Genomic DNA, 25,846 nt, shown 5'->3' on the forward strand with positions numbered 1-25,846 from the left:
TTATAACTTATTTAAAACATAATACATGTGTATATGGTAAATAAAATGGAGGCTTATTCATATATCTACTTACCCTTTATCATCTTTGTGTTTTCTGTAACAATATTGTGATTATGGATGAAAATGTCAACATACCTCATGTAACACAAGGTGATATTAATATTATTAGTGAATGTCAGTGTGAATAAGGCTTCCATTTTTGTACATCAGGCAAGGTATTTATTCATTAAAATTCATTGTCATGACAGGATTGTATTGTTCACTTTTGAAAAATAAAATTTATATAAATTATGTGTGTGTGTGTGTGTGTGTGCATGCAATACAGCTGTAGATAGAATCTAGCCTATAATTCGTACTAACTGCTGAAGATATGATTTTCCTGCAATGCATATATTCTGTCAGAGAGATATTCTTTTGCCCTTCCCCATGATATATTGTAAACCTGGAAATTTTCTCTTATTTCGCTGAAGAAACAAACATGTGAAAATAAGTAGAGACTAAAATGCCTTTTTGTACATGAACACAATGTACCAATTAATAATAATAATAATGTTGGGTTCTTATATAGCACTTTCCCACTCTGTGCTCAAAGCGCTTTACAATTATTACCCCTGGCTCAGATCAGAACGGCACAACGGCCCTTTAGTCTTCCTTAACTCCCCGGGGAGCATACAATCCATGGCAGTTAAGGCAGTTAAAAAAAATAGTCTTTGTGAACCAGCTAAAGACTGAAAATCACAAAATTTTCTAGTAGTGAAAATATCTAGATTTACAATATTTTACATATTTACTCATTTAATTTAAGGGTGGGAAATAAGGTCAACTTTGATTGTGTTGTTCTAAGAAAAGACTATGTATATTCTATTCTCTCATTTACTAAAACCATTTTACTAAACCATTTTACGTAGTGTATAATGAAAACTCTTGAATATTCTGATGAAATATTGAATACAATTAGAAGAATAGACAGGATTGTGCACAGTTGAAAAGTTCAGATAACAATTTTACAGTTTGTGTTTTGAAACAAAGGTTTAATGAAATACATCAGAATACACAGGATTGTACACTGACTAAAAATATTCCCCATGGCATACAAACTTCTTGTTTTAATATATTTTGGGGACAGCACTATTTAGTGACTTCATGGTACATAAAGTCAAGCATTTTTCCTGTATCTTTATCTTGCTATATCTCCTCCTCACAAATACTATACTGTATACAGTACTTAGTTGTACAAATCACAAAAATTCAATAGCAGATCTGAGATGATGTGTTACGTTTATAGATGATGTCAGTTTCCATATTAGAATCACCTGATTCATGTACCAGACTACAATCATATTAAGACTAATGATAAGGGTTGATATCAACTCGTATGTCAGCATCATGATGCCATAGAATACCCACGTAGAACTAATACATGTATCGAGTAAAAAGGTGCCCCTCAGAATAACTTTTGTATTTTACCACCTTATTTATTTCTAGTATATAATGGTATATTCATTGCCTATTTTTCACATAATTTCTGCATTTACAATATCTATACAATACGTGTACTTCTGGCCTTTGATGCTGACTATCACTGTGGTGGGCTGATTAATAAAATTTTCAAATCCATAACGTTTGTTCCTGTTAGTCCAGTAATAATGAGATTTCTTCCCTCATCAAATTTCTCATAGAAATGATAAGAATCATTATTATGCAAATACTGCTCTGCATGTAATCCAGCTTCCCTGGCCTTTGTCACCTGACTTGGATAAGCCAATGCACCTGCAGCATCAGTGGGGCCATCTTGTCCATCTGTGCCACCACTAAGGAGTGTAACGTTGTAGCCCTTCTTTTCAATGTTTTCATATTCTGCCATTGCATTCATAGATATAGCAGCAGCAAGAGAAAGTTCTTGATTTCTGCCACCTTTGCCGTCTCCCTTGACAGTAACAGTAGTTTCCCCGGCTGTAATTACTGCAATAGCTTTGTTAGCTTGTATGGCGTGCCTGATAACTTCCTTTAGTCTAAGAATGTCATTTATGTGTCTTTCAAACTTTTCTTTCAGAAGATTAATGAATGCATCAGATTTGGAATCACAACCTTCATACATATAGTAGATTAGTACTGAGATGTGTGCAAACAAATCACCAACTTCTTGTGCTTCTCCGTTTATGCATGTTGAAAATACAGCTGGAAAATAGCCATGATTTTCAGCCTCACTGACGGCAGCAGAGACAGCAAAGCGATTACTACCAACTATGACATTCTGTACATGTGAGAAATCACTTGTTGTGTCACCTAGTTTGTCATCCTTGGTCTTCAAGTAGTTGTTGACTGACTGTGGGATGGCATCACTTGCATGATACTTGTTAAATATATCAAGACAATCTTGATGAGTTGAGTCATTGACTATAGTTGGTCCACTTGCAATCAAACCTATCAAGTCACCAATGATATCAGATAGAATCAATGTAATCACCTGTAGATAGTGTACAAAGAAAAGCAATAAAAATCATGCAAATACAGAACTGTGGCTATTCCTGGACTATCCTACAAATGGCAGGTTTATGCTAGGGGAGTATATATTCCTACCCCAGCCTTACCCTAACCTAATAACTCCCTAACTTAAATACAAATACATATCTATTTTACAGTTGTCTACTGTTTTACATTCTTGCCATGCAGTCAATATAAATCATGACTATGCTAGGGAGTCTAACCCTGTTCTTATCTCTAGCTAAATCCAACCAATAACTCCCTAATTTTGATACAAATAGTTATCTTTTTCAAAGTTTCACCTTCTTACTGAAAAATTATATCTTCCCAGTTTTCCCTTGACCTAGTAACAATGAGATTCATGAGAGCAAAATTAACATTGCCCATTGACTATTCAAACAAATCAAGCAAACACACTATTGATAGCAATGTGGCTAATTCCGATCCAACAATATGTAAAAAAGTATTAACATTTTAAAAAAACAAAGGAGATGAAATTTTTTACTCAATTTGCTTGCACACCAGTATGTGACAGTCAGGATATTGCATTTTACATAACTCTGTTACTATTTCCTTACTTTACTTTCATTTACTCTGCAGTACTTGTAAATTAATTTTCACAGGATGCTGCTTTCCAACTTACTTACTTACCTTGGCTGGATATGCTGCTACAGCCAGACCACCTCCCTTCAATGTAGATATGTTCTTTCTAATAGTGTTCAATTCATTGATATTAGCACCTTTGGAACCCAACACCTTGGCTACTTGGTATTTCTCTTGTAGAGTTATAGGTGGTACAGGTGATGGTAGCAAGGCTGACCCTCCACCTTGGTAAGAGAAAACATAAACATATGTATTAATAGCTTTATTCATATCTTGCCCTCTCAGAGGTATTGAATGACACATAAAAAACAACAAAATAAGTACTAGTTAGATATATATCAAAAGCATACACAGAATGTCTGACAGACATACACAAGGTCAAAGGAAAACAAATCTGTTTTATATGACTACACTAAGTTCATCCAGATGTATTGTGGGAGGATGTCAAGTCCATCCAGATGTATTGCGGGAGGATGTCAAGTCCATCCAGATGTATTGTGGGAGCATATAAAATTTTCATATTGAGGCAGCTGATTTCAAGCTTTGCTCTCTTTGTTGAAAGTAGTTATGAATGTATCCAGCAAGATCAGATATGATATTACGTCTTTACAACTCATAAGGTGAACATATTTCCCTCGATCTGTTAGTGTTAGTGTATTAGGAGAGCTATTTAAATGATATTCAGGAGTCTTCCTTTCTTTTGTGTAAAGTTTACAATTCAGTAAAAAATGTATCTCATCTTCTGTTCCATTAATGTCACACACAAGACATTTTCTAGTAGCAATAGGTATATTGTATCTCCCATATGAGAACAGTGGATGTAACTACTATTGTAGTATTCATGTATGAGATATATGAAGGTATGAGTGTATCACACATCTGTACCCGTACTACATTTACAATGTTTGAATGATGAGGGTCAGGAAAAGTAAGAACTTCTCCCTGTGATTATTATCAATCTTGACAATGATAGCAACTTACAAAGTTTACTGTACATGTTGATTTTTAACTCAATATATCTTCCTGACATTTCCAAGTATATGTATATATATATATAATATCTATTTTGCAAAACTGATCACTTCATTGTTAATTAATTGATTTACACTAGATAAATCTGCCTTTGTTACATGTAATTATTGAGAATTTACTGAAGTAAATGATTCCATTTTCAAGCTGATTTATTTTGAGTAAAAAATTGCAAAAAATGTGATTCTGAGAAAACAGTTTCTTGGCAACAAGTGAAAATTATGTGATGTGAAATCATGAAATGACTCTCTAGAACCCAAAGTTTATGAAAATACCTTTAATTGATGAAGTGATGTTCCCCTTTAATATGAATACCATCAATTTTATTATTGGTAAATACAATTACCTGATACAAGGACTATTAGTAAATCCTCAGCTGTTAGTCTCTGAGCTAAGCTCTGGATGTCTTGAGCTGCTTGGTAGGCTGCGCTATCAGGTAAATTATCAGGTGCTCCTTCTACTATTCTTACATGACTCTGTTCTTTTGGTAACAAATCACTGGCAGAAAAAATTAAAATAAATATGTACATGAACTTTATTTTACTGATCAGTCTTTGGTTGAAGCATTCAAAACATATTTCCTTGTAAAACATTTTCTGAAAAAGAAACTTGACTTTATTGATAGCAGATGTGATGAAATGTTCACTTGTAATTCTGTAAATACAACTTACAGTTTATTTGCTTTAGTTAGGGCTTCTGTTATTCCAGCAGGAACACTAGCAACACCATCCACAATATGGTCTCCAAGTACGTCTTCTGTTGCACGTACCATTCCAATGACAGCCTTACCAAATGCAACTACATGGACATTGTGGTTGACATTGTATGTATTATCTTTAACTTTCAGAGTGCTGCCTTCCATACAGAGTGTGTTCTTTACCATTTTGTGTGGTAGTACAGCCTGTATGCCAGCATTGAATACATTCAATGCATCTTGTCTATAGTCTTGTCCACAGCTTGACATTTTGTTTATAAGAAAAGTTTTTTTCTTGAACTCAGCAGACTGCCATAGCCTTTGAGAGAGAGAGAGAGAGAGAGAGGAATTATATATATATATATATATATATATATATATATATATATATATATATATATATATATATATATATATATATATATATATATATATATATATACACACACACACACACACACACATCTGAATGGAAATATTGATGAGGCATACCTTACACCAATGATGGGGGGGGGGGGGTGTAAATCATGGCACTGAGGATGAGTTAATCATAATTATACAAAAAAATACAAATTATTGTAGATTGTGTGTGCAATATTTTAAAAGAATGTAACGAATACGCCCACAATAATCCCACCTGGCGACTTGCAAGTTACAAAATGTAATGACTTGGCTAATGATAAGTTTAGTTTACATAATAATACATGTTGTAAATAAAATGTACAGATCTACATCAAAACTTTTTATCACACCTGTCCTTGATTAATTGTTTCAGAACTATCCTGTACATGATTTCTATGCTCACAAACTGAACGCCAAACTTGCTGCATGTTGAGGAAGACCATGTAAACAGTAACCCATATCGCGATCGCCCCTGTGACGTGAGTTTATCAAGGTCACTCAGGTCATCCGATTTCCCCCTCCAAACTCTTGGTGGCGTACTTATAACCTATTTTGTTTGTTCGTTATTTCTTCATGTTTGCAAACTAACACGAGGGGACGGACATCGGCGATAGGATTTCTTTTACACAAAATATACCGCCATACGACTGGATTTACCCAATCCAGTCAGCACAGAGGTAACATTATAGAACAGTGTTTGTGAAAAGAATATTAAAATCGCCAAAATGAAACTTACAGACGTTGTAATGCGAAGCTTTCGAGTAGCGAAAATGTTCAGAGATCAAAACACAGATCGAATAAACAGCGTTGATTTTGCATCGAATGGAGACACATTGGTATCGAGCAGTGATGACGATTCGATCGTAATATACGACTGTCTAGAGGGAAAGTAAGTCACAATTTTGCTTTATATAGCTACCAGACTGACTCAGTGTGGGTTGTGGTGGTAATACATACACATAAACATTGTCTATTATTGCGACTTTCTAAGGCTCAATATGGTATCTGTTCTGTTCAGTGTTCTGTTCTGTTTTGTTCTGTTCCGCTGTTTAGACAAGAATGTAGTAAGGAACACACCTAAGCTACTCTATAACTGCATATATCCTCTGAACCTCACAACAGTGTATACAGAAGTTTTGAAATTCAAATAGGAATGAAATGTTAGATCATTAGTAGCTTAGGCTTAGGTGTGTTTTCAGTCTATACATTACCAATGTGTGGCAAAACATAAAATATTGTACTGTAATCTAAGACCAAATAACAAGCACAATTTTCAATTCAGAAGTAGACTGTTACCAGTACTGGCAGTAGGGGATCCTACATGATGTGAAAGCTGAAACCAACAAATCAAAATATTTTCAAAATACATGTAGGTTGCATAAAATATTTCTTCAAGTTCAAAAGGGGTGATACTAGTTAATGTAGTTATAATGTTATGATGTAAATGTTTCTTGACAAACCACTTGATGACAATGAAAAGCAGAAGAAACACTTTAAATAGTGATAAACACTTGCATTGATGGAAAAGATACTCCTAAAGAAATTAGCGTTACAATTTTGTTGTTATTTTTTTGCAGACCCAAGAGGACGTTATTCAGCAAAAAATATGGCGTAGATTTGATAAGATACACACATGCTGCCAACACAGTGGTTTACAGCTCTAATAAAATAGATGATACTATAAGGTATCTATCGTTACATGACAACAAATACATTAGGTATTTCCATGGACACACAAAAAAGTAAGTCTTTCTTTTATCATATTTTGTGTCAAATTTTCTATTATTAAAGTTATATTACCTGGTAGTGAAGTGTACTTCATTATATGTTAGTACAGTGTCATATTTATTAGTATTACTGAGTCAACAGAAACAGAAAAAAAGCTTCACTTGCAATTATCCAAGGTATTCTTACCTGAATGGCAAGATGGCACATAATACATGTATATTTAGGTAATATAATAAAACAAACCTGTTGATGTCTTTTAGTGACTGAGGTCATTACATGTATGGGGAATGCATTGTCTAAAGCAAACATTTTGATTGTTATCTTTTCAGAGTTGTTAGTCTCAGTATGTCACCAGTTGATGATACATTTCTCTCGGGTTCGCTAGATAAAACTATCAGATTATGGGATCTGAGGTCACCAAACTGTCAGGTAAGTACATTTCTCTCGGGTTCACGAGATAAAACTATTTGATTATGGGATCTTAGGTCCCCAAACTATGTTTCTCTCGGTCGGGTTCACTAGATTATCAGATTATGAGATCTGAGGTCACCAAACTATCAGGTAAGATCTCTAGTAGTATACAGTATTTCTTTGATCACAAATGCTGTTCAGTGGGTTCTCTCAAAGACATAAAGTTATGGACTTTATATTAAATTGATAGAAAAAACCCAAAAACATAAATAGGTTATGATATTGCAAACTATACAAGACTTTGATAAAAGAGTAATAGTTTAAAAATAACTACAGTAATGGGAATACACGTAATTCAATAAAAAGAGCAAATCACAAGAAAATACTGAATAGCAATAAACATTGTGTACTTTTTTTGTTTGCAGGGTCTGATGCACTTACAGGGTAGACCAGTGTGTTCATTTGATCCAGAAGGACTCATATTTGGAGCTGGTATTAATTCAGAAATGATTAAACTATATGATCTCAGATCATTTGACAAGGTAAGTTAGACTACGGTATGCAATAATGTCACCATGACCTCACAATGTGGACTTTCCAAAGGATGACTGCCTTGTCTGTTTCAATAATGATAAGTGATGAGAAATATAAAAAAAATTATAATAGTAATGAGAGTGGGATGTCTATCATATGTTAGTAACAACCCTTAGATGGAAACATTGAGACTGTGTAGTATCTGTATCTGTAGCTGTAGAATACTGTGTAAACATCCGAGTATGGATTATCACATACACAGGTACTAGCTTATATACTTATTATATGTTTTAAGTTAAATATTATATATTTATTACATAGTTACTTATTGTACCTTTGCAAGGGACAGTATGGATTTCATTATGAAATGCACTAGTAAATCCAAATAGTCATTTGCATATATCTCTGACAACGACATATACAATTAATACAATACTGTGCATTGTCGTTGCATTTCAGGGCCCCTTCACAACGTTTCGTTTACAACCAGACAGAGATTGTGTATGGACAGGGTTAAAGTTCAGTGCTGATGGTAAAATGGTACTTCTGTCTACAAATGGTGCTGTTATCAGACTTATAGATGCTTTCAATGGCAATCCATTACAGACTTTTATGGTGAGTGATATCATTGTCAGATCAAATGTAGGAATTTAGTAGAGAAAGAAGTAATCTACATTTCGTTGTCAGTTAGTCTGTAAGGTACGCTGTGACGGGGTCGCCCTCAAACATCGGCCACCTGGTGTGAGAGGAGGCCGGTGAGGGCGAAACGTCACGACGTATCTTACAGTCTAATTGTCAGTGCAATAAGATGGTATCTGCTATACAAACTAATTACAGATGTATAGCAGATACTACCTTATTGCACTGATTGTATTGTATTGTATTGTATTGTATTGTATTTCTTTATTTTCACTGATGTATAAATATTAAAACGTACACTTACAGACACTAAAAGTTACAATAGTGAAGGACATGACAAATAGTTAGTCACCAGATGTCATGCCTCGCCACTTGATTAAACATTACCTCAATACAGTTTTAAGTGAATAATATTACACTCAGCAAGAATGTAATGTAATGTAATTTGATGCTTTGTAAAAGTGTTCTATGTTGACGTGCTTTATACATAAATGTAAGTAAACACACATTCCATTTCTTTCCCATTTTTTATATCTATAATGTGACTCATAAACTTATAAGTCATACTTGTCAGGATGTGGTTTAATTAGAAATCTTCAGGATCTTGAGATTCTGAATTTTGATTTTACTTAATGAGAAATTGTATGTTTTAACAACTAGATATATCAACAACAGTAACTGCTTGAAAGTTTATGATACCTTGTTTTGATAACATATCCTCATCAGAGAATTGCTGTTCATTTTTAGTCAGGTCAAGAAGTAGATAGACTGGACCAAATTCTGTTTGATTGCAGAGCTTAGACAGACCTTTGGGGAATGTACATAACACCTACACCATGTTATATTTCAGGGTCATTTGAATTCAGAAGGGCTAGTATTAGAAGCTTCATTCAGTCCAGATTCCCAGTTTGTGATTGCAGGTAGGTTTATTACTGTCAAGCCATGATATGAAGATGTGGTGGATACACTTTACAGTCAAACAGTATACTTACATCAACAATTTATCCTTATAAAGTTGTAACCATATAACAAATTTATCTCTTGTTATTAGTTTATCAATAAATAAGCTAATCAAAAGAATTGCTAAAATACAAGACTCAAAAAAAAATTCTCTCTGTTGATGCTAAAACTGTGCAAGACTCTAAAAAAAAGCTTCTTTTTTCAGGAATGACCTTTTCTATAGCTCTGTCAGTCAATTTTTTTTCTCATCCTAATTATAATCCAAATCTGATATGGCCCTTTAACAGAAACAGTGTGTTAATATTTACTATGTGATTTACAGGATCACAAGACGGTAAGATTCATGTATGGAATGCAGAGAATGGCAGTAAAACAGCAGTATTAGAATCCAAACATGGAGGTCCTACACAGTGTGTACAGTTCAACCCTAAATATATGATGCTGGCCACTACATCACATGATATGGTAAGATGCTAGTTTTGTGCTATATAGCACATATAGACAGACATTGCAAAATGACATACTTACAGAATCACATTGTGTCGAGTAATGAAATTGAAAAGTGTAGAGGACTTGCAACAAAGATATTTAAATGTGTAGTGAACACCCAGTGCACAATGCAAGAAGAAATATTATTCAGTTAGGTTGAAAATGTTACAACAAATATGCATAGCATTTAATGGTAATATCATGACATACAGAGAATTGAGATCTTTGACGGAAAGAGGTTGAGATCTTCATATGGAACTATAGAGGGCAGCAAACAGGTATAGTAAAATGTAGAATCGAGAGAGACATGCATTGGTTTTAAATAGTATACTAACTCAAATGAAAAAATAGTATGGTAGTGTATAATGTATATTAATCTTGTTTTCCCAAACATATTTTTTTGTGAACAAACAAAAGCCCCCCTCCCGAAAGAACTATTTTACAGCAGGTTGTATACCCGGGGGCGGTACCAGTGGCCAGGTCTGGTACAGGTGTGTGGCCATGCGCCAGTGCTGGAAACCCCAGGCCCCATTTTAGACCCACTTTGACCAAAATTCAACACCCCATTTTAGACCATTACAGGTTTTTAAAAGATGAAAGTTTAGACCTAAACAAATTTTCCTTAGAAGGCAACATTTTGGGGCAATTAATGGCAGTTATGATTTAGTAAACGACAATGGACCACATTTTAGATCAAGCAATATAAAAATTAATGGAAAGTGGACCCCATTTTAGACTCTTCAACTCGAAAAACCAGACCCCATTTTACACCAAAGGGCTAGAAAATGCACCCCCAAACTTGGCAAAGGGCGACACATATATGTATACTCATATAAGGGGATTAAGAAATGAGACAATTGGTTCTGTTATATTAGTTGTCTATTTGCACTGAGTTCTTTCAACACTTTTTAGTGCTAGTAATTGAAAGATAAAACTGATTCTTGTATGTCTTATTTGATGGAAGAAAATGTTGTAGAAGGATCATGCATTTAAAATGATTTATTCTTTCTTGTGTTTTTCAATGACAGGAATTCTGGTTGCCAAGTATTGAAGAGTAACAACGGTATTCATTCCCCCACTGTCTGTGTTTTACAAAAGTGTATATAAAATCATTGTAGAATGTTGATGTCCTATATATATATGTGTGCCATGTTGTGTCAACTCCAGTATTGTAGTGTCATGTCATGTCCATCTACTGTACTCTCCATATCATGCATTTTTATCTATGTGTCTAATCATGTATACAGTTTATGGTGTAATAAATTATACAAGCTCCACATAAAAACCTACTATACGGTATGATGAGAACATGTCAACATGTGCATATTTTGACAATTATACAGCGATGTAAACATTGGAGATGATGAAGATGGAATCTGTTTGGATTATAAGAAAGAATGGCTGTTCACCAACTGTAATCGCTCACCTGGATAAGTTGGTTTCTCATGGACGTTAAAACTATAGACATTTGCACAGTTAGAAGAAAGTTCATACTCTCTACTGAAATTTGTGTTGAAATACAGTTTCTTGTCTTCTGGGTTTTCTATTATCAATACAGATCTAAACATTTTAAAAAAAGACAACACTCCTCAAAGTTTTTACTTCTTACAATATTTTTGTTCTTTTTCTTCCCATGTGGTTGGTGTAAAGATCTTTAACAAGCATGCCACTTTCCTATCAGATCTATTGTTTTAATCGATATATTTGTTGTTTACCAAACATGGAAATAATCAAGTTTATGACACTTATCCACATTTTACAAACAGAAGTATTGTTGTGAGCACCCCATCATATTTTCTTTACTACTTGTTGTATTTAAGAAAACTGCCAAACATTGCATACATATTGTTATAATGCAACCTTCAGTATTTATACATTCTAAGTACGTACATGCTCTGTTAAGTTACACAGGTGTTCTATATTACACAAGTTTTTGTAATAGCTTTTGTTTCTTTTGTAAAAATGAGAATAAACATATATTGTTAGAGGAAATAATTTGTATGGTAGCCATAGGTGGAGTTGACGCTAAGATATGTTGTGTCACACTGCCCTGAGAGGGGTTGACTGATGTGTGAGGGCGCTCTGTCACAGTGTCCCAAAGTTTATACAGACTAGTGGAGTTGCTGTGTAATGCAGTCAACCAAGCTGTAGTAAAGACATAGTAAGATCGGTCACCTTGTAGTGTTACTTGATACTGCAGGGATTGTATACTCTCCAGGGACTTGATGCTGCTTTAATTAACTTTGATAAACATCTTTTTGAACCATGCACAAAGGTTAGTTGTTGTCAAAAACACAGAATTCTTTATATGACTGTGATGGCCACGATTATGGCATACAGTGAAATATGAAAGTGTTCTGACTGATACCAGCAAGTATTGAATTTTCTGGTAAAGTATTAAAGAACAATCAACCCTGGCCTTTATTTTCAAAGTTGAAAGGCCTACATGCATTTAGCTACCTACCACCAGTACAGAATTGTGTAGAATGACTGGTACACAAGTGGCTTGAACTATATTTTTTTTAGATTTGTTTACTTTGAACCATAGTTTTATTTTTACAAAATGGATCTTCTAGCTTCAATGTACCCATATCATTATCAAATCATTTGATAACATGTAATACAAATGTATATCTCAAAAGACCAGCTGCATATTTTAACGGAATTTCAAATGATTTGACTTAAGTTGTGTCATTTATATGGTAATACCATAGACCAGAGAGTAACACCAAGACAAGTCTCAACGTCGTGTATAAATCCAGAGCTATACCTTCAACGACACCTAATCCTTACACTGAGAGAGAGAGAGAGAGAGAGAGAGAGAGAGAGAGAGAGAGAGAGAGAGAGAGAGAGAGAGAGAGAGAGAGAGAGAGAGAGAGAGAGAGAGAGAGAGAGAGAGAGAGAGAGAGAGAAATGGGGCATCGTACCCATATTCTCGGAGGGTGATCTGAAAAAGTACCCCCTTTTTACGATTCCATGGACCTAGATGGCCGACGAGATGCGAAACATCCATTGGACCGCGACCAAGAAAACAGGTCGTAAATTGTGATATTGCGATTCTGAAGAGTCACTTTCACAGTAGTCATGCTCGCAGACGGTGTACGCGTTTCGCTCAAGGGACGACTTACTCCGTATGCAAGCAGGACTACTATCACGGCAGAGTACCATCTAATTTGGAAGAAGAATCATTGAAGTTTGAGCGTATCATACACCACTTTTTAAAATTTGATGTAGACACTGGACGTACGTACTCTACGAAAAGACACAGCGAAAGAGGGGCGAAAAAGGAGACACGAGAAACATCCGTGGAAAGCGGGATGGTCACCGAAAACATCGCGTAGTAGACGTCTACTGACTGCTCGAGCGCTCTCTTCAACGTTGAAATCGGCATTTGAGAGCTAATGTCAACAATTTACTCTGTTCGACAGACCAGAAGTTAGTGTGTCTTAGACACCACACGAAATTGTAACAGTGTGTAATAAAAGCAGGATGCCCTTGAAGAAGTCACCTCCGACTAACGCATCTTTTGATGTGTTCTGTGTTAGAGTAAATTGTAGCATAAAACGTCAAATGCTAAGGTCTTATGACCAGGATTCAGTGTGTCTCAAACAAGAATTGTGTGTGTCTCAAACACCCAAATGCTAAGGTTATATGACAAAAAGTGTAAAAGCTGTACGTCGAGGCCAAGTTCATTTCGAAGTCAATATCTAAACACACTTCGATCATGACGATCAGGTTCTTATAGTATGTGTACTGATGACATATACACGTACCTGTAATATGTATCTGTTCATGATAAAACAATTGACCTAGCCGATATTCGTGTCTAATTATATCTAGTACATACAAGACAGCTATACTTAGTCAATATATTTATGGAAATACTATTCTGTGGATGGATGGACAGAATTTTCATCGCCCTGAGATAACATGGTTCATTTTCAATGGAGTCATATAAGAGATTATTGATATGCAAATAAAACATTATATTAACCATCGACTGAAATGTAAAAAATTCACATTTTCCAGTATTAACGGTAAAATCGTGTTACAACTTGTATTTCTTTTAAAATTTTAAAATTTGATGTTTTTTTTCTTTTGGTCTGTGATACAGCTGTGTGGCGTTTAAACTTCGTTTCGATAATTTATTTGGGATTCTACTTTCATGTTAAAACCGTGCTTGTTTTTGAACGCTAGAAAGTATCATAGGGTTTCTCGATGGTTAAATACAACAACATAACAGCAAGCACAATGCTATAAAATCAATACATATTACAAATGCATAACATGGCGAATGTACAATTTCACTATTTCATATATGGTGGTGCTTCCAAATCGACTCCGTGCCTAAAGATCACCATTTAACCAAAATAACGTTTTAAACTTTCATTCGGAGGGGGGGGGGGTGTCTCACAGTGTAAATGTCAAACAAGATAACAACAGGGCTGGATAGGCAACTGGATAATCATTCAGCAAATGAACACCTATACCTAGCATGATAAGCATGAACTAGCATGTGGGTAAACATTTTTAAAAACTTTACAGTTGTGCTATAACACCATTGGCGCCATTTTTCTTCTATTAAATGTCGTATTTCTTTATAGTAATGTTATAATGTTCGGCAGTATAGCTGTAAACTAATTGTTTCAGGAAAAATAGCAAACATACGACAAATACCGACATGTTTAGAAAACAAAGTCGGGTTTGGCCTTCTACACAAATGCGTGCGTGCACATTCAGTGGTTTAACACTTTACAATCTTCAAGTTCTTGTTGGAACGTTCCGTGACGCCAGTTAGCCTTGTTAACGTAGGGGGCGGTGTTTTACGACTACCGTATTATATCCTTGACATCCGAGAATTTGATATTGCTAGTTTAGCGAAATTATTTTTTCTGTTGAGTCTTTGACTCAAACGTCTTTTTCATCTGCCTCTCAAGTCATTCATATTTCCCTCACAGAAATGATGTCAGACTTATCCAAGCAAAGTAATGCCGCTTTCTAACAAGAAACTCGATTTATTGTAAACTTACGTGACGAAACTGATTTCATGGAATTTACATATTTACTATACAAAATGTCCTAAATGAATATATATTCTCTAGACATGTAAACTATAATAAAAACAACAACAAAGGAATAGACTAAATTTTAATACATATTTACGACATTCTCATCAAAGCTGAACGTGGTATTTTGTCTCCACGGTAGATGACATATTTTGACGCAAAGGATTCTAGAATATCTTTAACTTTCATTTCAGCATCAAGTGAAATTCTTTTCTGAAATACTTTTCTCCTATCAATCATGTACTTTGGAAAAATACCTAAAACCAACAACATTAAAGAGGTTGATATTGTGTGCTCTAATAAAAAAAAGGTCCAAATGAGGTACAAATACAAACAACAAATTAGAAAGTAAACAAATGAAAATGTAGCGTTTTTCCAAACTGGACTTATGACGTCACAAACCTTGTCGAAAAGCTCTGAGGTTAAGCAGTCTTTGTACGTGTTTTCATATGGATACGACGGGACATCGCTGAACATTAATACGTCACTGTCCACCAATACGTCACCTTTCGAATTTTCTTTAAAGATAAGGCTTGTGACGTCACCATCGGTGACGAAACAATACACTCGTTGTGGGTAAAACCTTCGGACTAAGTCAAATATTAACAGTTTTATATCAACATAGTGACTGACCACATTTCTATAAACAGAATGCAAGTAGGAACAGATAAGAAAAAATATTAAAATGTTCGGAATATACTGAATTAGTTTGTCGGCACTGTTCGTCATGTAAATTGAACACAAAACTGTCGTATAGTTAATGATATCAACTGATAGCTGTTGAACCACAGATAAAGAACACCCCAGAATAAGAACGAGGATAATATATGCAATTTTGTATTTGTCAGTAATAATGGGGTAAAATGGGTCATCAAATACCAACATCAAGGGAAAAAAGCATTGCACCAGAGTTAACACAAGGAATGACGGAATAAACATAAAAATAAAGCATGCAAATGCGATACAAAAGTTTTTTGTGGAAGAGAAAATTAATTTGCTTAGCTTTGTCATATACCTAGCTATATGTGCAGGTTTAATATGTGGAAGAAAAAATACCAAGTTTTTAATTGCGACAATCCGATTTTGTAAGATCACGTGTGTGATGGTCATTATACTCTCCCCCATTGACGATAAGTCACTTGCCAAATATATAGCATAATAACGATAGGTGGATAATTCTGGCTCGTGAGATTCAATTCTAAAGTTTACAGAAAACAAATTCCTCCGAGCTGCACATATAACTACCAAGATACCGAGAGTAACGTGAATAATAATAGTAACCAAATTTTGTTTTCCAAAATATTGCAGAGCGGTAACTAAAAATTCAGTCCAGTGGATATCTTTACCATTTAAATCACTCCACTCTGTGGCTACTCTATTTTCGTAAGAAAAAATCGTGTCATGTAATATCATCTGAACATAGATAAATGATGGACAAAGAATACAAAGGTGAATGAATACTCTTATGGCTACCCAAATATGTCGTATAATTGAATAAAAACTATGCGGCAAAGAATGACATGGTCGAAATTTCATTATTGGAAATATATGTCTCATAGAAATGGGGCTGCTTTCATCATCTGAAATTAAGAAAGTGTCATGCAAAATAAGTTTAACCTTATCAACATCATTGCTAAATACTTTATAGATATCTGTTAATGCAGGAAAGAAATAGATGTAGCCAAGTGGCAAGAGAAGATATGTAACAGTCATATTAAAAATCCATAGTAACGTGCGAATAACTCTAGGAGTATTTCTATGAAATTCGTTAAAGCAAGTATTTTGATTTCCGTCGTCATGTGTTTCACACTCAGACAGCTTTGCACACCGGTATGTCACCACGCCATAGGATTTTTCATAAATCGGGAATCCTGGTTCCTTGATAACGGGCTGGCATAAAGAACTTTCATCTTTATGGCTGATGGTTATACCATGTATTATATGGTCGATGACTTGAAATGCCAATTGAAGTTTGCAGATCTCTGTCATCTTGGCGATCACCTCAATTGGAGAATGCGTTGTGAACGTTACATCAAGGAAGGCAATAGAGTTTGTCAAATCACCGAGTGATATATCGGGTAGTGGTTCCACACTAAGAAACATCTCTTTGTAATCGTCGTACAACCAAACCCACTTAGATAAACCAAAACCTTGTGTTGCCATCGGGTCACCGCCATTGTAGAGTGGAAAATTTAGGCGAAATGTGACGACTTTGGCCCCTTTCTCCACGAGGTTGGTAAATGTTTCATTCAAAGTCTTAATGGAATGAACAGTTTGTAGTGTGTGACTCACACCGCCATTAAAATCACCTTGTTTGTGTATTGGGTGAATGTTCTGCGAGTCTATGTCAGTGAGTACAAAGTTAACACATTTTGTGCTAATGACAACGCCGTTGTAACTGCCATGGTTAACGGAACCTTCTCCTATGCTGTTAAAAACCACAAATAGCAGGATGGTGATGACAGACGTCTGGTACATGATGACCCAAATACAACTTCATCAACGTTAGGCATCAACTGGCAAACTTGTATCGATGAGCGATGTCTCTGATTGAACTAAACAATAGCACCCCACAAAGTTCACTACGTTTAAAGTCTTATATGCACTCGCTCACACAACAGCTGTCAATTTATTTTTTGTATGATAGTAACTAATTCCACATGTCATAGATGGTGCTATGGGTCATAGATTACACAATCATTAATAGCCGACGTCACAGATCACATCATTTGCAACAAGACACCAATGTCCATCATTCTATACTGAGATCGACTATCCTTGACCAATGACCGGGGACCAGACCAATGTCCATTGCTCTGGAGCAAGATTGATCACTCTGGGTCTATGTAACTTAACTAAAACGTAAATGTGTAAATGGTAACGATGCTGTATAGGAACTAGACTACAACAATGTCTACCACTGTAGTCCATCACTCTGGATCAGTGTTCTGTATTAAAATCTGGACCAGTGACAACCACTGTAGACCAATTGCAAGCACTCTGGTTCGATATCTTTGGACCAATATCAAAAAGTCTAGACTAATGGCCACATTACTCTGGACCACTGTCCACCACTCAGGACCAATATCCACCATTTTATGCCACAGACCAAAGGCTTGATTTCCCCTGCGTCCCCTGTAATTACTGAAAGCTCACTAATAGGAAACGGGGTAAATCATCATGCCAAGTAGATTACATCAGATTTTAAGCAGATTGGATAGCTCGATGGCCCAGTCTCTGATGATGGAACATCACGCGGGGATGCAGATGATGTATCAATATTAAATGGGAACAGAGTCCCTGTCGATGTTCCAAATAAGAATGAAATAAGAATAAAATCATGACCAAATAAGAATGAAATCATGACCAAATAAGAATGAAATAAGAATGAAATAATGGTCATATAATAATGGCATAAGAATGAAATAATGACCAAATAAGAATGAAATAATGATGAAATAATAAAATAATTATGAAATAATAATAAAATAATGATGAACTAACAATGATAAAACGATGGAATAAGAAATAATGCCACTGAATGGTAAAATCATATTGAAATAAAGGTAACACCTAATTTTGGCGGGCATCTCACCCCATAGATGTTATGATTGTAGCTACGGAAGTGTTCAGCTAAAGCCAATGCTACAGATTTATCCCTAAGTAGATTTGTGATGTTCCCCGATCCTGGTTTCCAACTATCTTCCCAATTTACCAATATAAATTATAATAGTCATTGTCAATTTATACATCTTGGGGTATTGGGCTTTTATTAAAGTTTTGTCATCTGTTTACTTTCTACACATATCACATTTCATACTATGAGAACTGAATGAATTTGTGTAAGGCCTTCGATAACTCAATGTTTATAACTTATATTGTACAAATTATACAGACCCTAAATAGAATAGATATTACTCTTATATGCTACATTTGTGATACTTAGATTGTTCTCATTGAATACCATACTACTGGTCACAGTAAAGGTTCAGATGTCGTAATGTGACATCACTAACACAGTGGGCTCCGTCCGATCTACCCACCTGTCCATGCATCCATCCATCCACCCATCCACCCATCCATCTGTAGTGCACCATTTCTCAGACATGTAATATCTAATTTCTTTCAAACCTGGTACAAAGGTGACATGTCATATGGGACATATGTACATTGCTTTGTTAGTGACATGTCTACACACTTTCCATGTATAACAATAACAAGACACAAAGAAATGTAAAGACACAATTTAGTAAATATATTTGATGTCAGGTACATATAGATTTATTCATGTTGACATCAATACATACAACAAAGTAATATTTTTGGTATCATTACATAAATGTATCCTATCAACAGCATTTCTTTTTTACATTAGTACAAAAAGAACTCCATAACTAATTTGACATTTTCAAACAAAAAATTTTCAACTGCAAATAATGTATAGAAAATTATTAATCAAGCATAGATTAGGTAACTTAACAATTTTACTGATTCTCATCTTGTTTTATTTCTGCCTCCAAATTGTGATTGAAGTTCAAAGAGAGGTCGTTATGTAGATTAAATCAAACAGAATAGTTTGTTTTTGGTGATAAGATCAATTGTTGTTATGGTGATACAAGTCAATTGTTTGTACTTGATAAAATACAAGACTATGGCCAGAAATACATGTTTACTAATGATGTAACATTAGGTGGCTTGTCTCATAAATCAACACTGAAAGGCTGACATCAAGGTCAGTTTGACACCTTTTACAGTATAACGATATTTGATTGGCTGCAACCAAATCTGGTTGCACTGTGCAGGATATTGGGCAGTTTAGTACAGTCCTGGTTTAGAGGCCTGATAGTGCTGAACAATGTAATGTATCTTACAGTCTAGGTAAATTGTAACATGGTGAGACATTTTAGATTATTAATCTGGTGGGGGGACAAGGTTTATCTAATGTATTAAAATGTACACAAGACTAAAAAGCTCTGTGTATCACTATAATCTTATTGCCTTTAAAATTTGAGTTAGTTTTTGAGTGTATTTGTCTGTTGTTTGTTGAAGTTAACATTAGGGGCTATTAGCAACAATTATTCAACACATATCTTTCTGTCGCCGTGACAACTTATTAGGCTGACTCCATATTCTATAAACGTGTCTTCCAATACTTAGTAATGTATAATAAGTGACATGACAAGTGAGAAGGTCTAGAAGTGTCAGCATCCCTGTATGAGAGATTGATCAAAATCACTGTACTGTATGGGTCAACGTAACAGTTCACTCACTGGACACAAAGTTAGGGAGTTAGAGCTGAGCTAGGAATAGGCTTAGACTCCCTATCATATTCCCCATTTTAAAAATTCACCTTTGGTGGCCATTTTTCTATAGTTAATAGTTAAAAAACAAACAAGCAAAAATAGCAGTAATGGCGTTGTAGTTCAACAGTACAGTTTGTGTGTTAATTTTTAAATAATGTTCATCCACAGGCTGATCTATCCCTATTTTTACTTATGCAATATACACCATCATTTTGGTGTTGCTATGGGCAGTAGATGGACTATATTACAATATATTTTAAAGTTTATCTACTTGCCCAACCATTCATGTTATCTTTGCAATATACATCATTTTACTGTTGCTAAGGGTGTGGTCTAGTTGCTAGGCATATGTGTTCACTTGCTGAATGTTTATCCAATTGGCTATCCCTGTTACCTTTGCAATGCACCATCATTTGGCTGTTGTTATGGCCATGGTCTTGTTGCTAAGTACAGTCGCATACATTTTTTGAATGTTTATTCCCTTTCCTTTCGAATATTTTGTAATCTTAGCTTGGCAAATGTACTTTAATGGTTGTTGCTTAGGGCATGGTCATTGTTGCTATGCCAATAGTGTCAATATGTTTTGATCAAATTCAGCAGTATTGCATCAAGACACATCCCTACAACCGTTCAGCCCAAACAACTAAGCAGTTTTTGAGATGTTTTTGACGAAAATTCACACTTTTAGACTTAATTTGCATGATGAAATGATCATTTCCATTTGAACAGCTTTCCTTTTACACATACATCTGCACAAACAAACACACACAGACATTTTGCTATGACTATAGCACTATCTCAGTGATCAGTTGTGCTAAAACAAAAAGAGAAACAAAGAGAACACCATTTTCATCTGCATTGCTTGTTAAACATGCCAAATATGTGAAACTTTGGTTCCAAAAACTTGAGGACATCACCATATACATTCACACACACACAATATACATTTCCATATATAGTCCTTGTATGTAACACAGATTTAGAAGGCACAACGTACTATTTACAAACTTGAGGGGTCTTTGCGTTTATACAATACTATAAATGCACAGATTGTCAAGTACAACTACTACACTATATGCTATTGCATCTACCCTTCTTTTCAAGTACTCTAATATTACAAATTATTATTTTATATGGCCATAGTTATTTTTATACAATACTACTATATAATATATTGAAAAACACTTATTAAAAATACTTGACATTGCAAAAAGAAGAAAAAAATTTGCTCATTGGTCAGTACAGATTTCCATAGAAAAATTTCCATCAAAACTATGAGAGTTGTTATTTATGAGTTGTTATTTTGTAACTGATTTGAGACATTTGTACTAAAAATTTACACCCTCTCACAAAGTCAGATATTTAAATTTATTTTGTCACCTCAAAATCAGTTCATGTAGTTTCAAATTCCTTACATTTTAACAAATATATTTTTTTTCTCATTTATTAAGTAAAAGCTACTGAAAATTAATGATGGAAATTTTGTGATCTCTTCTCATCGATCTAACACTTTCTAAATGAACATTCATGGTGCAAGTTTACCTAAAGATGCAGAATCCATCAGGATGTACATTGATGGTTACTGATTTTTTTACAGAATCCATTGATTTTGTTAATTATGCAAAATGCCATGAAAATAAGGGGAAATAAATTTCTTTGTAAGGTGCAAACTATCAAACTGATCCCCTATTCAATGTGTATGAAAACAAAAAAGTTGATAAATGTGTAAAGAAAAGCTTACAAAAATAAATATCAGTGATTAACCTGTGATGATATTCTTCTTAAAAACAAAAACAAAGAAAACAATTTCTCTTCTATGAACCTACTTCTATGTGATGGACTAGGTACTTATGAAGACTTGAAATAACATTTTACAATATTTGCCATTACATTTGTGAAGCAAGTTCAACTTTCAATAGTTTTATCTGTCAATATATTACCTTTGCAGGCTTTATTATATTCAGGATGTTTGCTGTAAAACTCACAGCTTTCTGTGTCTGCGACAGGATTTTCCCACACAACAAATATCAACTTGAACCCATGCATAAATTTAACTATAATATAATGTATATGTTTGATACACTGTAGAACAGAGAATTAGTAAACTAAAACAAAGAAGCACAGATTTAGGCTACAGCTATAGGTATCACTGAATTGAGAAAGGACCCTTCATGTTGTCAATTTTTTATACCATCTTGCAATCACGTTTTCTCTCTTGTTTATCATGCAGTAGTTCAAGTATGTTGTGTTTGGTTAAATTCATAGCAGACAAGAAAGAAATATGCATAGATTAACTTCACTGGATGTATAATGATGTGTTATTATTACTTGTAAATATGATATATGCATACTTCAGTTTGAATGGGTCTTTGTGCAAGTTGATGTGTGTACAGTTGTAACTATACAAGAAGATACATACATATATCACTAATAAAACACCTTGTCTATGTACTGAAATAGTATGCAAAGCTACTGTCATCTCTTACTTGGCAAAGAATTAGCCTGATAATTACCAAGGCATGTTTGAGGTGCACAGGCGCCACCAACAGGTGAGATTAAAATTATTTTGTTTATATGTTACAGCGCTATAATAAGGAAGACTTTTGTGTTTGACATAATACTTTCCAAAGATGAAACTTATTTAATTTTTCACAGCAATAATGTGAAATTCTTCATCAGTTTTGAGTAATTTGGTCAAAATACAATTGCACAAATATTTTAGTAGCAGGACCCTTGTGATTGACAAAAAAGACAGCATCTCTAAGAGCTGAATTAAAAATGAACTTTAGAAAATGATTTGTATTAGAATGGTGCATTTTTGATGATTGTGATACAATAAATCAATCCATATCCATGACTGAGAGCTAGTCTGTTTTAGATATGTTTTGACGGTGCGCCCTCATGCATCGGTCAACCCCTTTCATATAATAGAGTAGAAAGGTGTGGGCAGAGTGACATAACATATTTTACAGTCTAGATAGAGAGTAGTGAAGATGATATAATCAGTCAATGCCCCTATTTATATATTGCTGTTTTTTAATAGCTGTAATGAAAGAGAAGATGAACAAAGTATTCATCCCTTGATAAACAAACTGACTGACTGAAAGCACTGTGTAAAATAGCAATTCCCAAAAACCAAATATCATCATCTCATCCATGTTAACTACGTCATTGGTATAAATCTAAGCTTTTCTGGTAAACACAACAAAATAGATTTTTTATATTTCCTTCTCAAACCTTCACCTTTCAAAAGTGTCTCATTAAAAACTTCCATTATTTGCGAAAAATATAAATCATGGTTGCAAAAGTTTGTAATAAAACCACCCGTTGTTATTGTGACTACTCTTTCTGCATATCTGCTGAAACGTGGCACTGTGAGATTGTTCTAAAAATTGTTTTACCCGATAAACTAATTATATGATGACTCACACAGCATTAAGTATATAAACAATAAATAGAAATGGAATTGTAATTCTATCACCTTGAAAGAAAACTTTGGATGTTTTCATTTTATTGAGAGTGTTGGTTACTACTGTTCAAAAATTGAAATGAATATTGAAATAATATTTGATTTGTCTCTTTTGATCAAACTGTACTAAATTATTATATAACAAGATTACCCTGTATAAAATACCAAGGTCTTTATATTTCTGACATTGCCTGGCAAGGAAGTGTGTGAAAAAAAGTTCATGAAAATATTGGCAAAAATGGCATAATTAGTTACTTGCACTGGAATAGGATGATTAGAAATATTGGTATTTCTGTTTTAGGTGATAACTTTTGACTCTACTATTTGTTCACTGGCTTTGTTCACTGTAATCATAATTACAACACAAATATTGGTCACACGTTCAAATGTGTTGAAATGTTATTATGCTATAATGATAACAACCAAGGTGTGTATTATCAAGGCTTCATACGATAGATTAAGCTAGGGAAATCTTGTAATGACACAGAACACTACATTCTGGGATTTCCTGGAAAATCTTGTAATGATATGGAACACTACATTCTGGGATTTCCTGGGAAAACTTGTAATGACATGGAACACTACATTCTGGGATTTCCTGGGAAATCTTGTAATGATATGGAACACTCCATTTCTGGGATTTCCTGGGAAATCTTGCAATGACACAGAACACTACATTCTGGGATTTCCTGGGAAAACTTGTAATGACACAGAACACTACATTCTGGGATTTCCTGGGAAAACTTGTAATGACACAGAACACTACATTCTGGGATTTCCTGGAAAATCTTGTAATGATATGGAACACTATTTTCCAGGATTTCCTTTGAAATGATGTAATGACATTTAACACTACAACACATATACTGTAAGATAGAATGTATAATTTCACCCTTAATGGTCTGCTCTTTGAAATTTTGGATTGTTTGATGTGTGAGGGTACCATGGCATATCTTATGGCCTATATACATTACAGTATAGTATTTCAATGAAATCTTGTAGTGACATGACATGCTACAGTAAATATTCAATATTCTGGGATCTCTTTAGTTTAGTGGATATTTTTTTACATGACAATACTTGAATCAATCTATCTAGGTAAACAACACATTTTGGTACATATATATAACTGGGACCAAGGTTATCTACACATTTAAGTAAGCTTATTTAGTGACCACGCTTTTGGTCTCTTCTAATTCCCAGAAAAACACTTTGGCATTTCATCTAGACCAACTTGATGTATCTACCCCAATGGCTATCCAAATACATAAATTGTTGTACATGAAAGTACAACTCTAGAGTTGTAAAATCACAATCTTCAGAGGTCTGAATAAAATCAGTTTACAGGGTTGGCACTGTTACTATTTTTCTTCTATCACTAGAGGGTGCTAATTCTTTGACAAATACTTTTGTGTCAACTTGGGGAGCAATGTTCCGAATATCATTTTCTCACTACTAGAGGGTGCTGTTCACTAGGGAAATTGTTCAACCTTTAGAGGGTGCTATTTTGTCACGGCATTAATTCGAACAGCTTTCTCAATAATAACCTTGACAAGTAACAAATTGTTCCACCTGAGATGGCAAAGTGTTTTTCAAAATGAGCAATAACTCACAACTTAAGTTTGGCTACACACAGTACATAAAATATTCAATTTCACATAGTCACAATATATATATACTTTCTTAGTCTTCACATCATCAAATATGTGTTGCTAAGTTGGTAATGCATCCTGGGACTCTGTAAGACTACTCTGTGATGACAGGTTGCCATGGCAATGTAGTGGAATGACAAATACTGTGATGTCATCATTGGAAGCCTGTCGAGTGTCACCCATAGTTCGCCATCCTCTCTGTTTCAAGACACCTCTGGCTTGCATGACTAGTTCCTGTGCTGCCGATGCATACCTACAGAAAGAGATAAAGGCCAGAATTGTTTGCAATTGTAAACATGCATAATATGAACTCGATGGAAAGACAAACTTTGCTTTGTATATTCTGTTTTGACGGACTGGGGTTGTACACAGGAAGTATCTAA

At 34.5% G+C, this 25,846-nt stretch overlaps 3 protein-coding genes across 3 annotated transcripts in view; 1 reads left to right on the plus strand and 2 right to left on the minus strand.

Annotated features, from left to right (window-relative positions):
* Positions 1-1,579: 1,579 nt before the first annotated feature.
* LOC144432792 (glycerate kinase-like) lies at positions 1,580-5,080 on the minus strand. The gene is made up of 4 exons (XM_078121412.1): positions 4,788-5,080; positions 4,463-4,614; positions 3,136-3,311; positions 1,580-2,467 (listed from the first exon to the last, which is right to left on the minus strand). The coding sequence occupies exons 1-4, from the start codon at positions 5,078-5,080 to the stop codon at positions 1,580-1,582; spliced, it is 1,509 nt and encodes a 502-aa protein (XP_077977538.1).
* Positions 5,081-5,798: 718 nt separating this feature from the next.
* On the plus strand, positions 5,799-11,955 carry LOC144432734 (WD repeat-containing protein 82-like). The gene is made up of 8 exons (XM_078121008.1): positions 5,799-6,101; positions 6,790-6,954; positions 7,270-7,369; positions 7,777-7,893; positions 8,345-8,500; positions 9,375-9,444; positions 9,807-9,949; positions 11,002-11,955. The coding sequence occupies exons 1-8, from the start codon at positions 5,938-5,940 to the stop codon at positions 11,029-11,031; spliced, it is 945 nt and encodes a 314-aa protein (XP_077977134.1). The 5' UTR covers positions 5,799-5,937; the 3' UTR covers positions 11,032-11,955.
* A 7,389-nt stretch (positions 11,956-19,344) lies between these two features.
* LOC144432522 (protein phosphatase 1H-like) overlaps positions 19,345-25,846 on the minus strand; it is a 40,725-nt gene continuing 34,223 nt past the window's right edge. Inside the window, exon 8 of the mRNA XM_078120787.1 lies at positions 19,345-25,716. Coding sequence (XP_077976913.1) covers positions 25,524-25,716 — 193 coding nt within the window. The 3' untranslated portion in view covers positions 19,345-25,523. The remainder of the gene's footprint in view (positions 25,717-25,846) is intronic.

This window comes from Glandiceps talaboti, chromosome 1 (genome assembly GCF_964340395.1).
Source record: "Glandiceps talaboti chromosome 1, keGlaTala1.1, whole genome shotgun sequence".
Lineage (NCBI taxonomy): Eukaryota > Metazoa > Hemichordata > Enteropneusta > Spengelidae > Glandiceps > Glandiceps talaboti.

Coding starts and splice junctions, on each gene's coding strand:
- LOC144432792 (XM_078121412.1), bottom strand. CDS start 5,080: ATGTCAAGCTGTGGACAAGACTATAGACAAGATGCATTGAATGTATTC. Junction 3,312..4,462: donor ACTAATAGTCCTTGTATCAG/GTAATTGTATTT, acceptor TCTCTTACCAAG/GTGGAGGGTCAGCCTTGCTA. Junction 2,468..3,135: donor TAGCAGCATATCCAGCCAAG/GTAAGTAAGTAA, acceptor CACTATCTACAG/GTGATTACATTGATTCTATC.
- LOC144432734 (XM_078121008.1), top strand. CDS start 5,938: ATGAAACTTACAGACGTTGTAATGCGAAGCTTTCGAGTAGCGAAAATG. Junction 6,102..6,789: donor TACGACTGTCTAGAGGGAAA/GTAAGTCACAAT, acceptor ATTTTTTTGCAG/ACCCAAGAGGACGTTATTCA. Junction 8,501..9,374: donor ATCCATTACAGACTTTTATG/GTGAGTGATATC, acceptor GTTATATTTCAG/GGTCATTTGAATTCAGAAGG.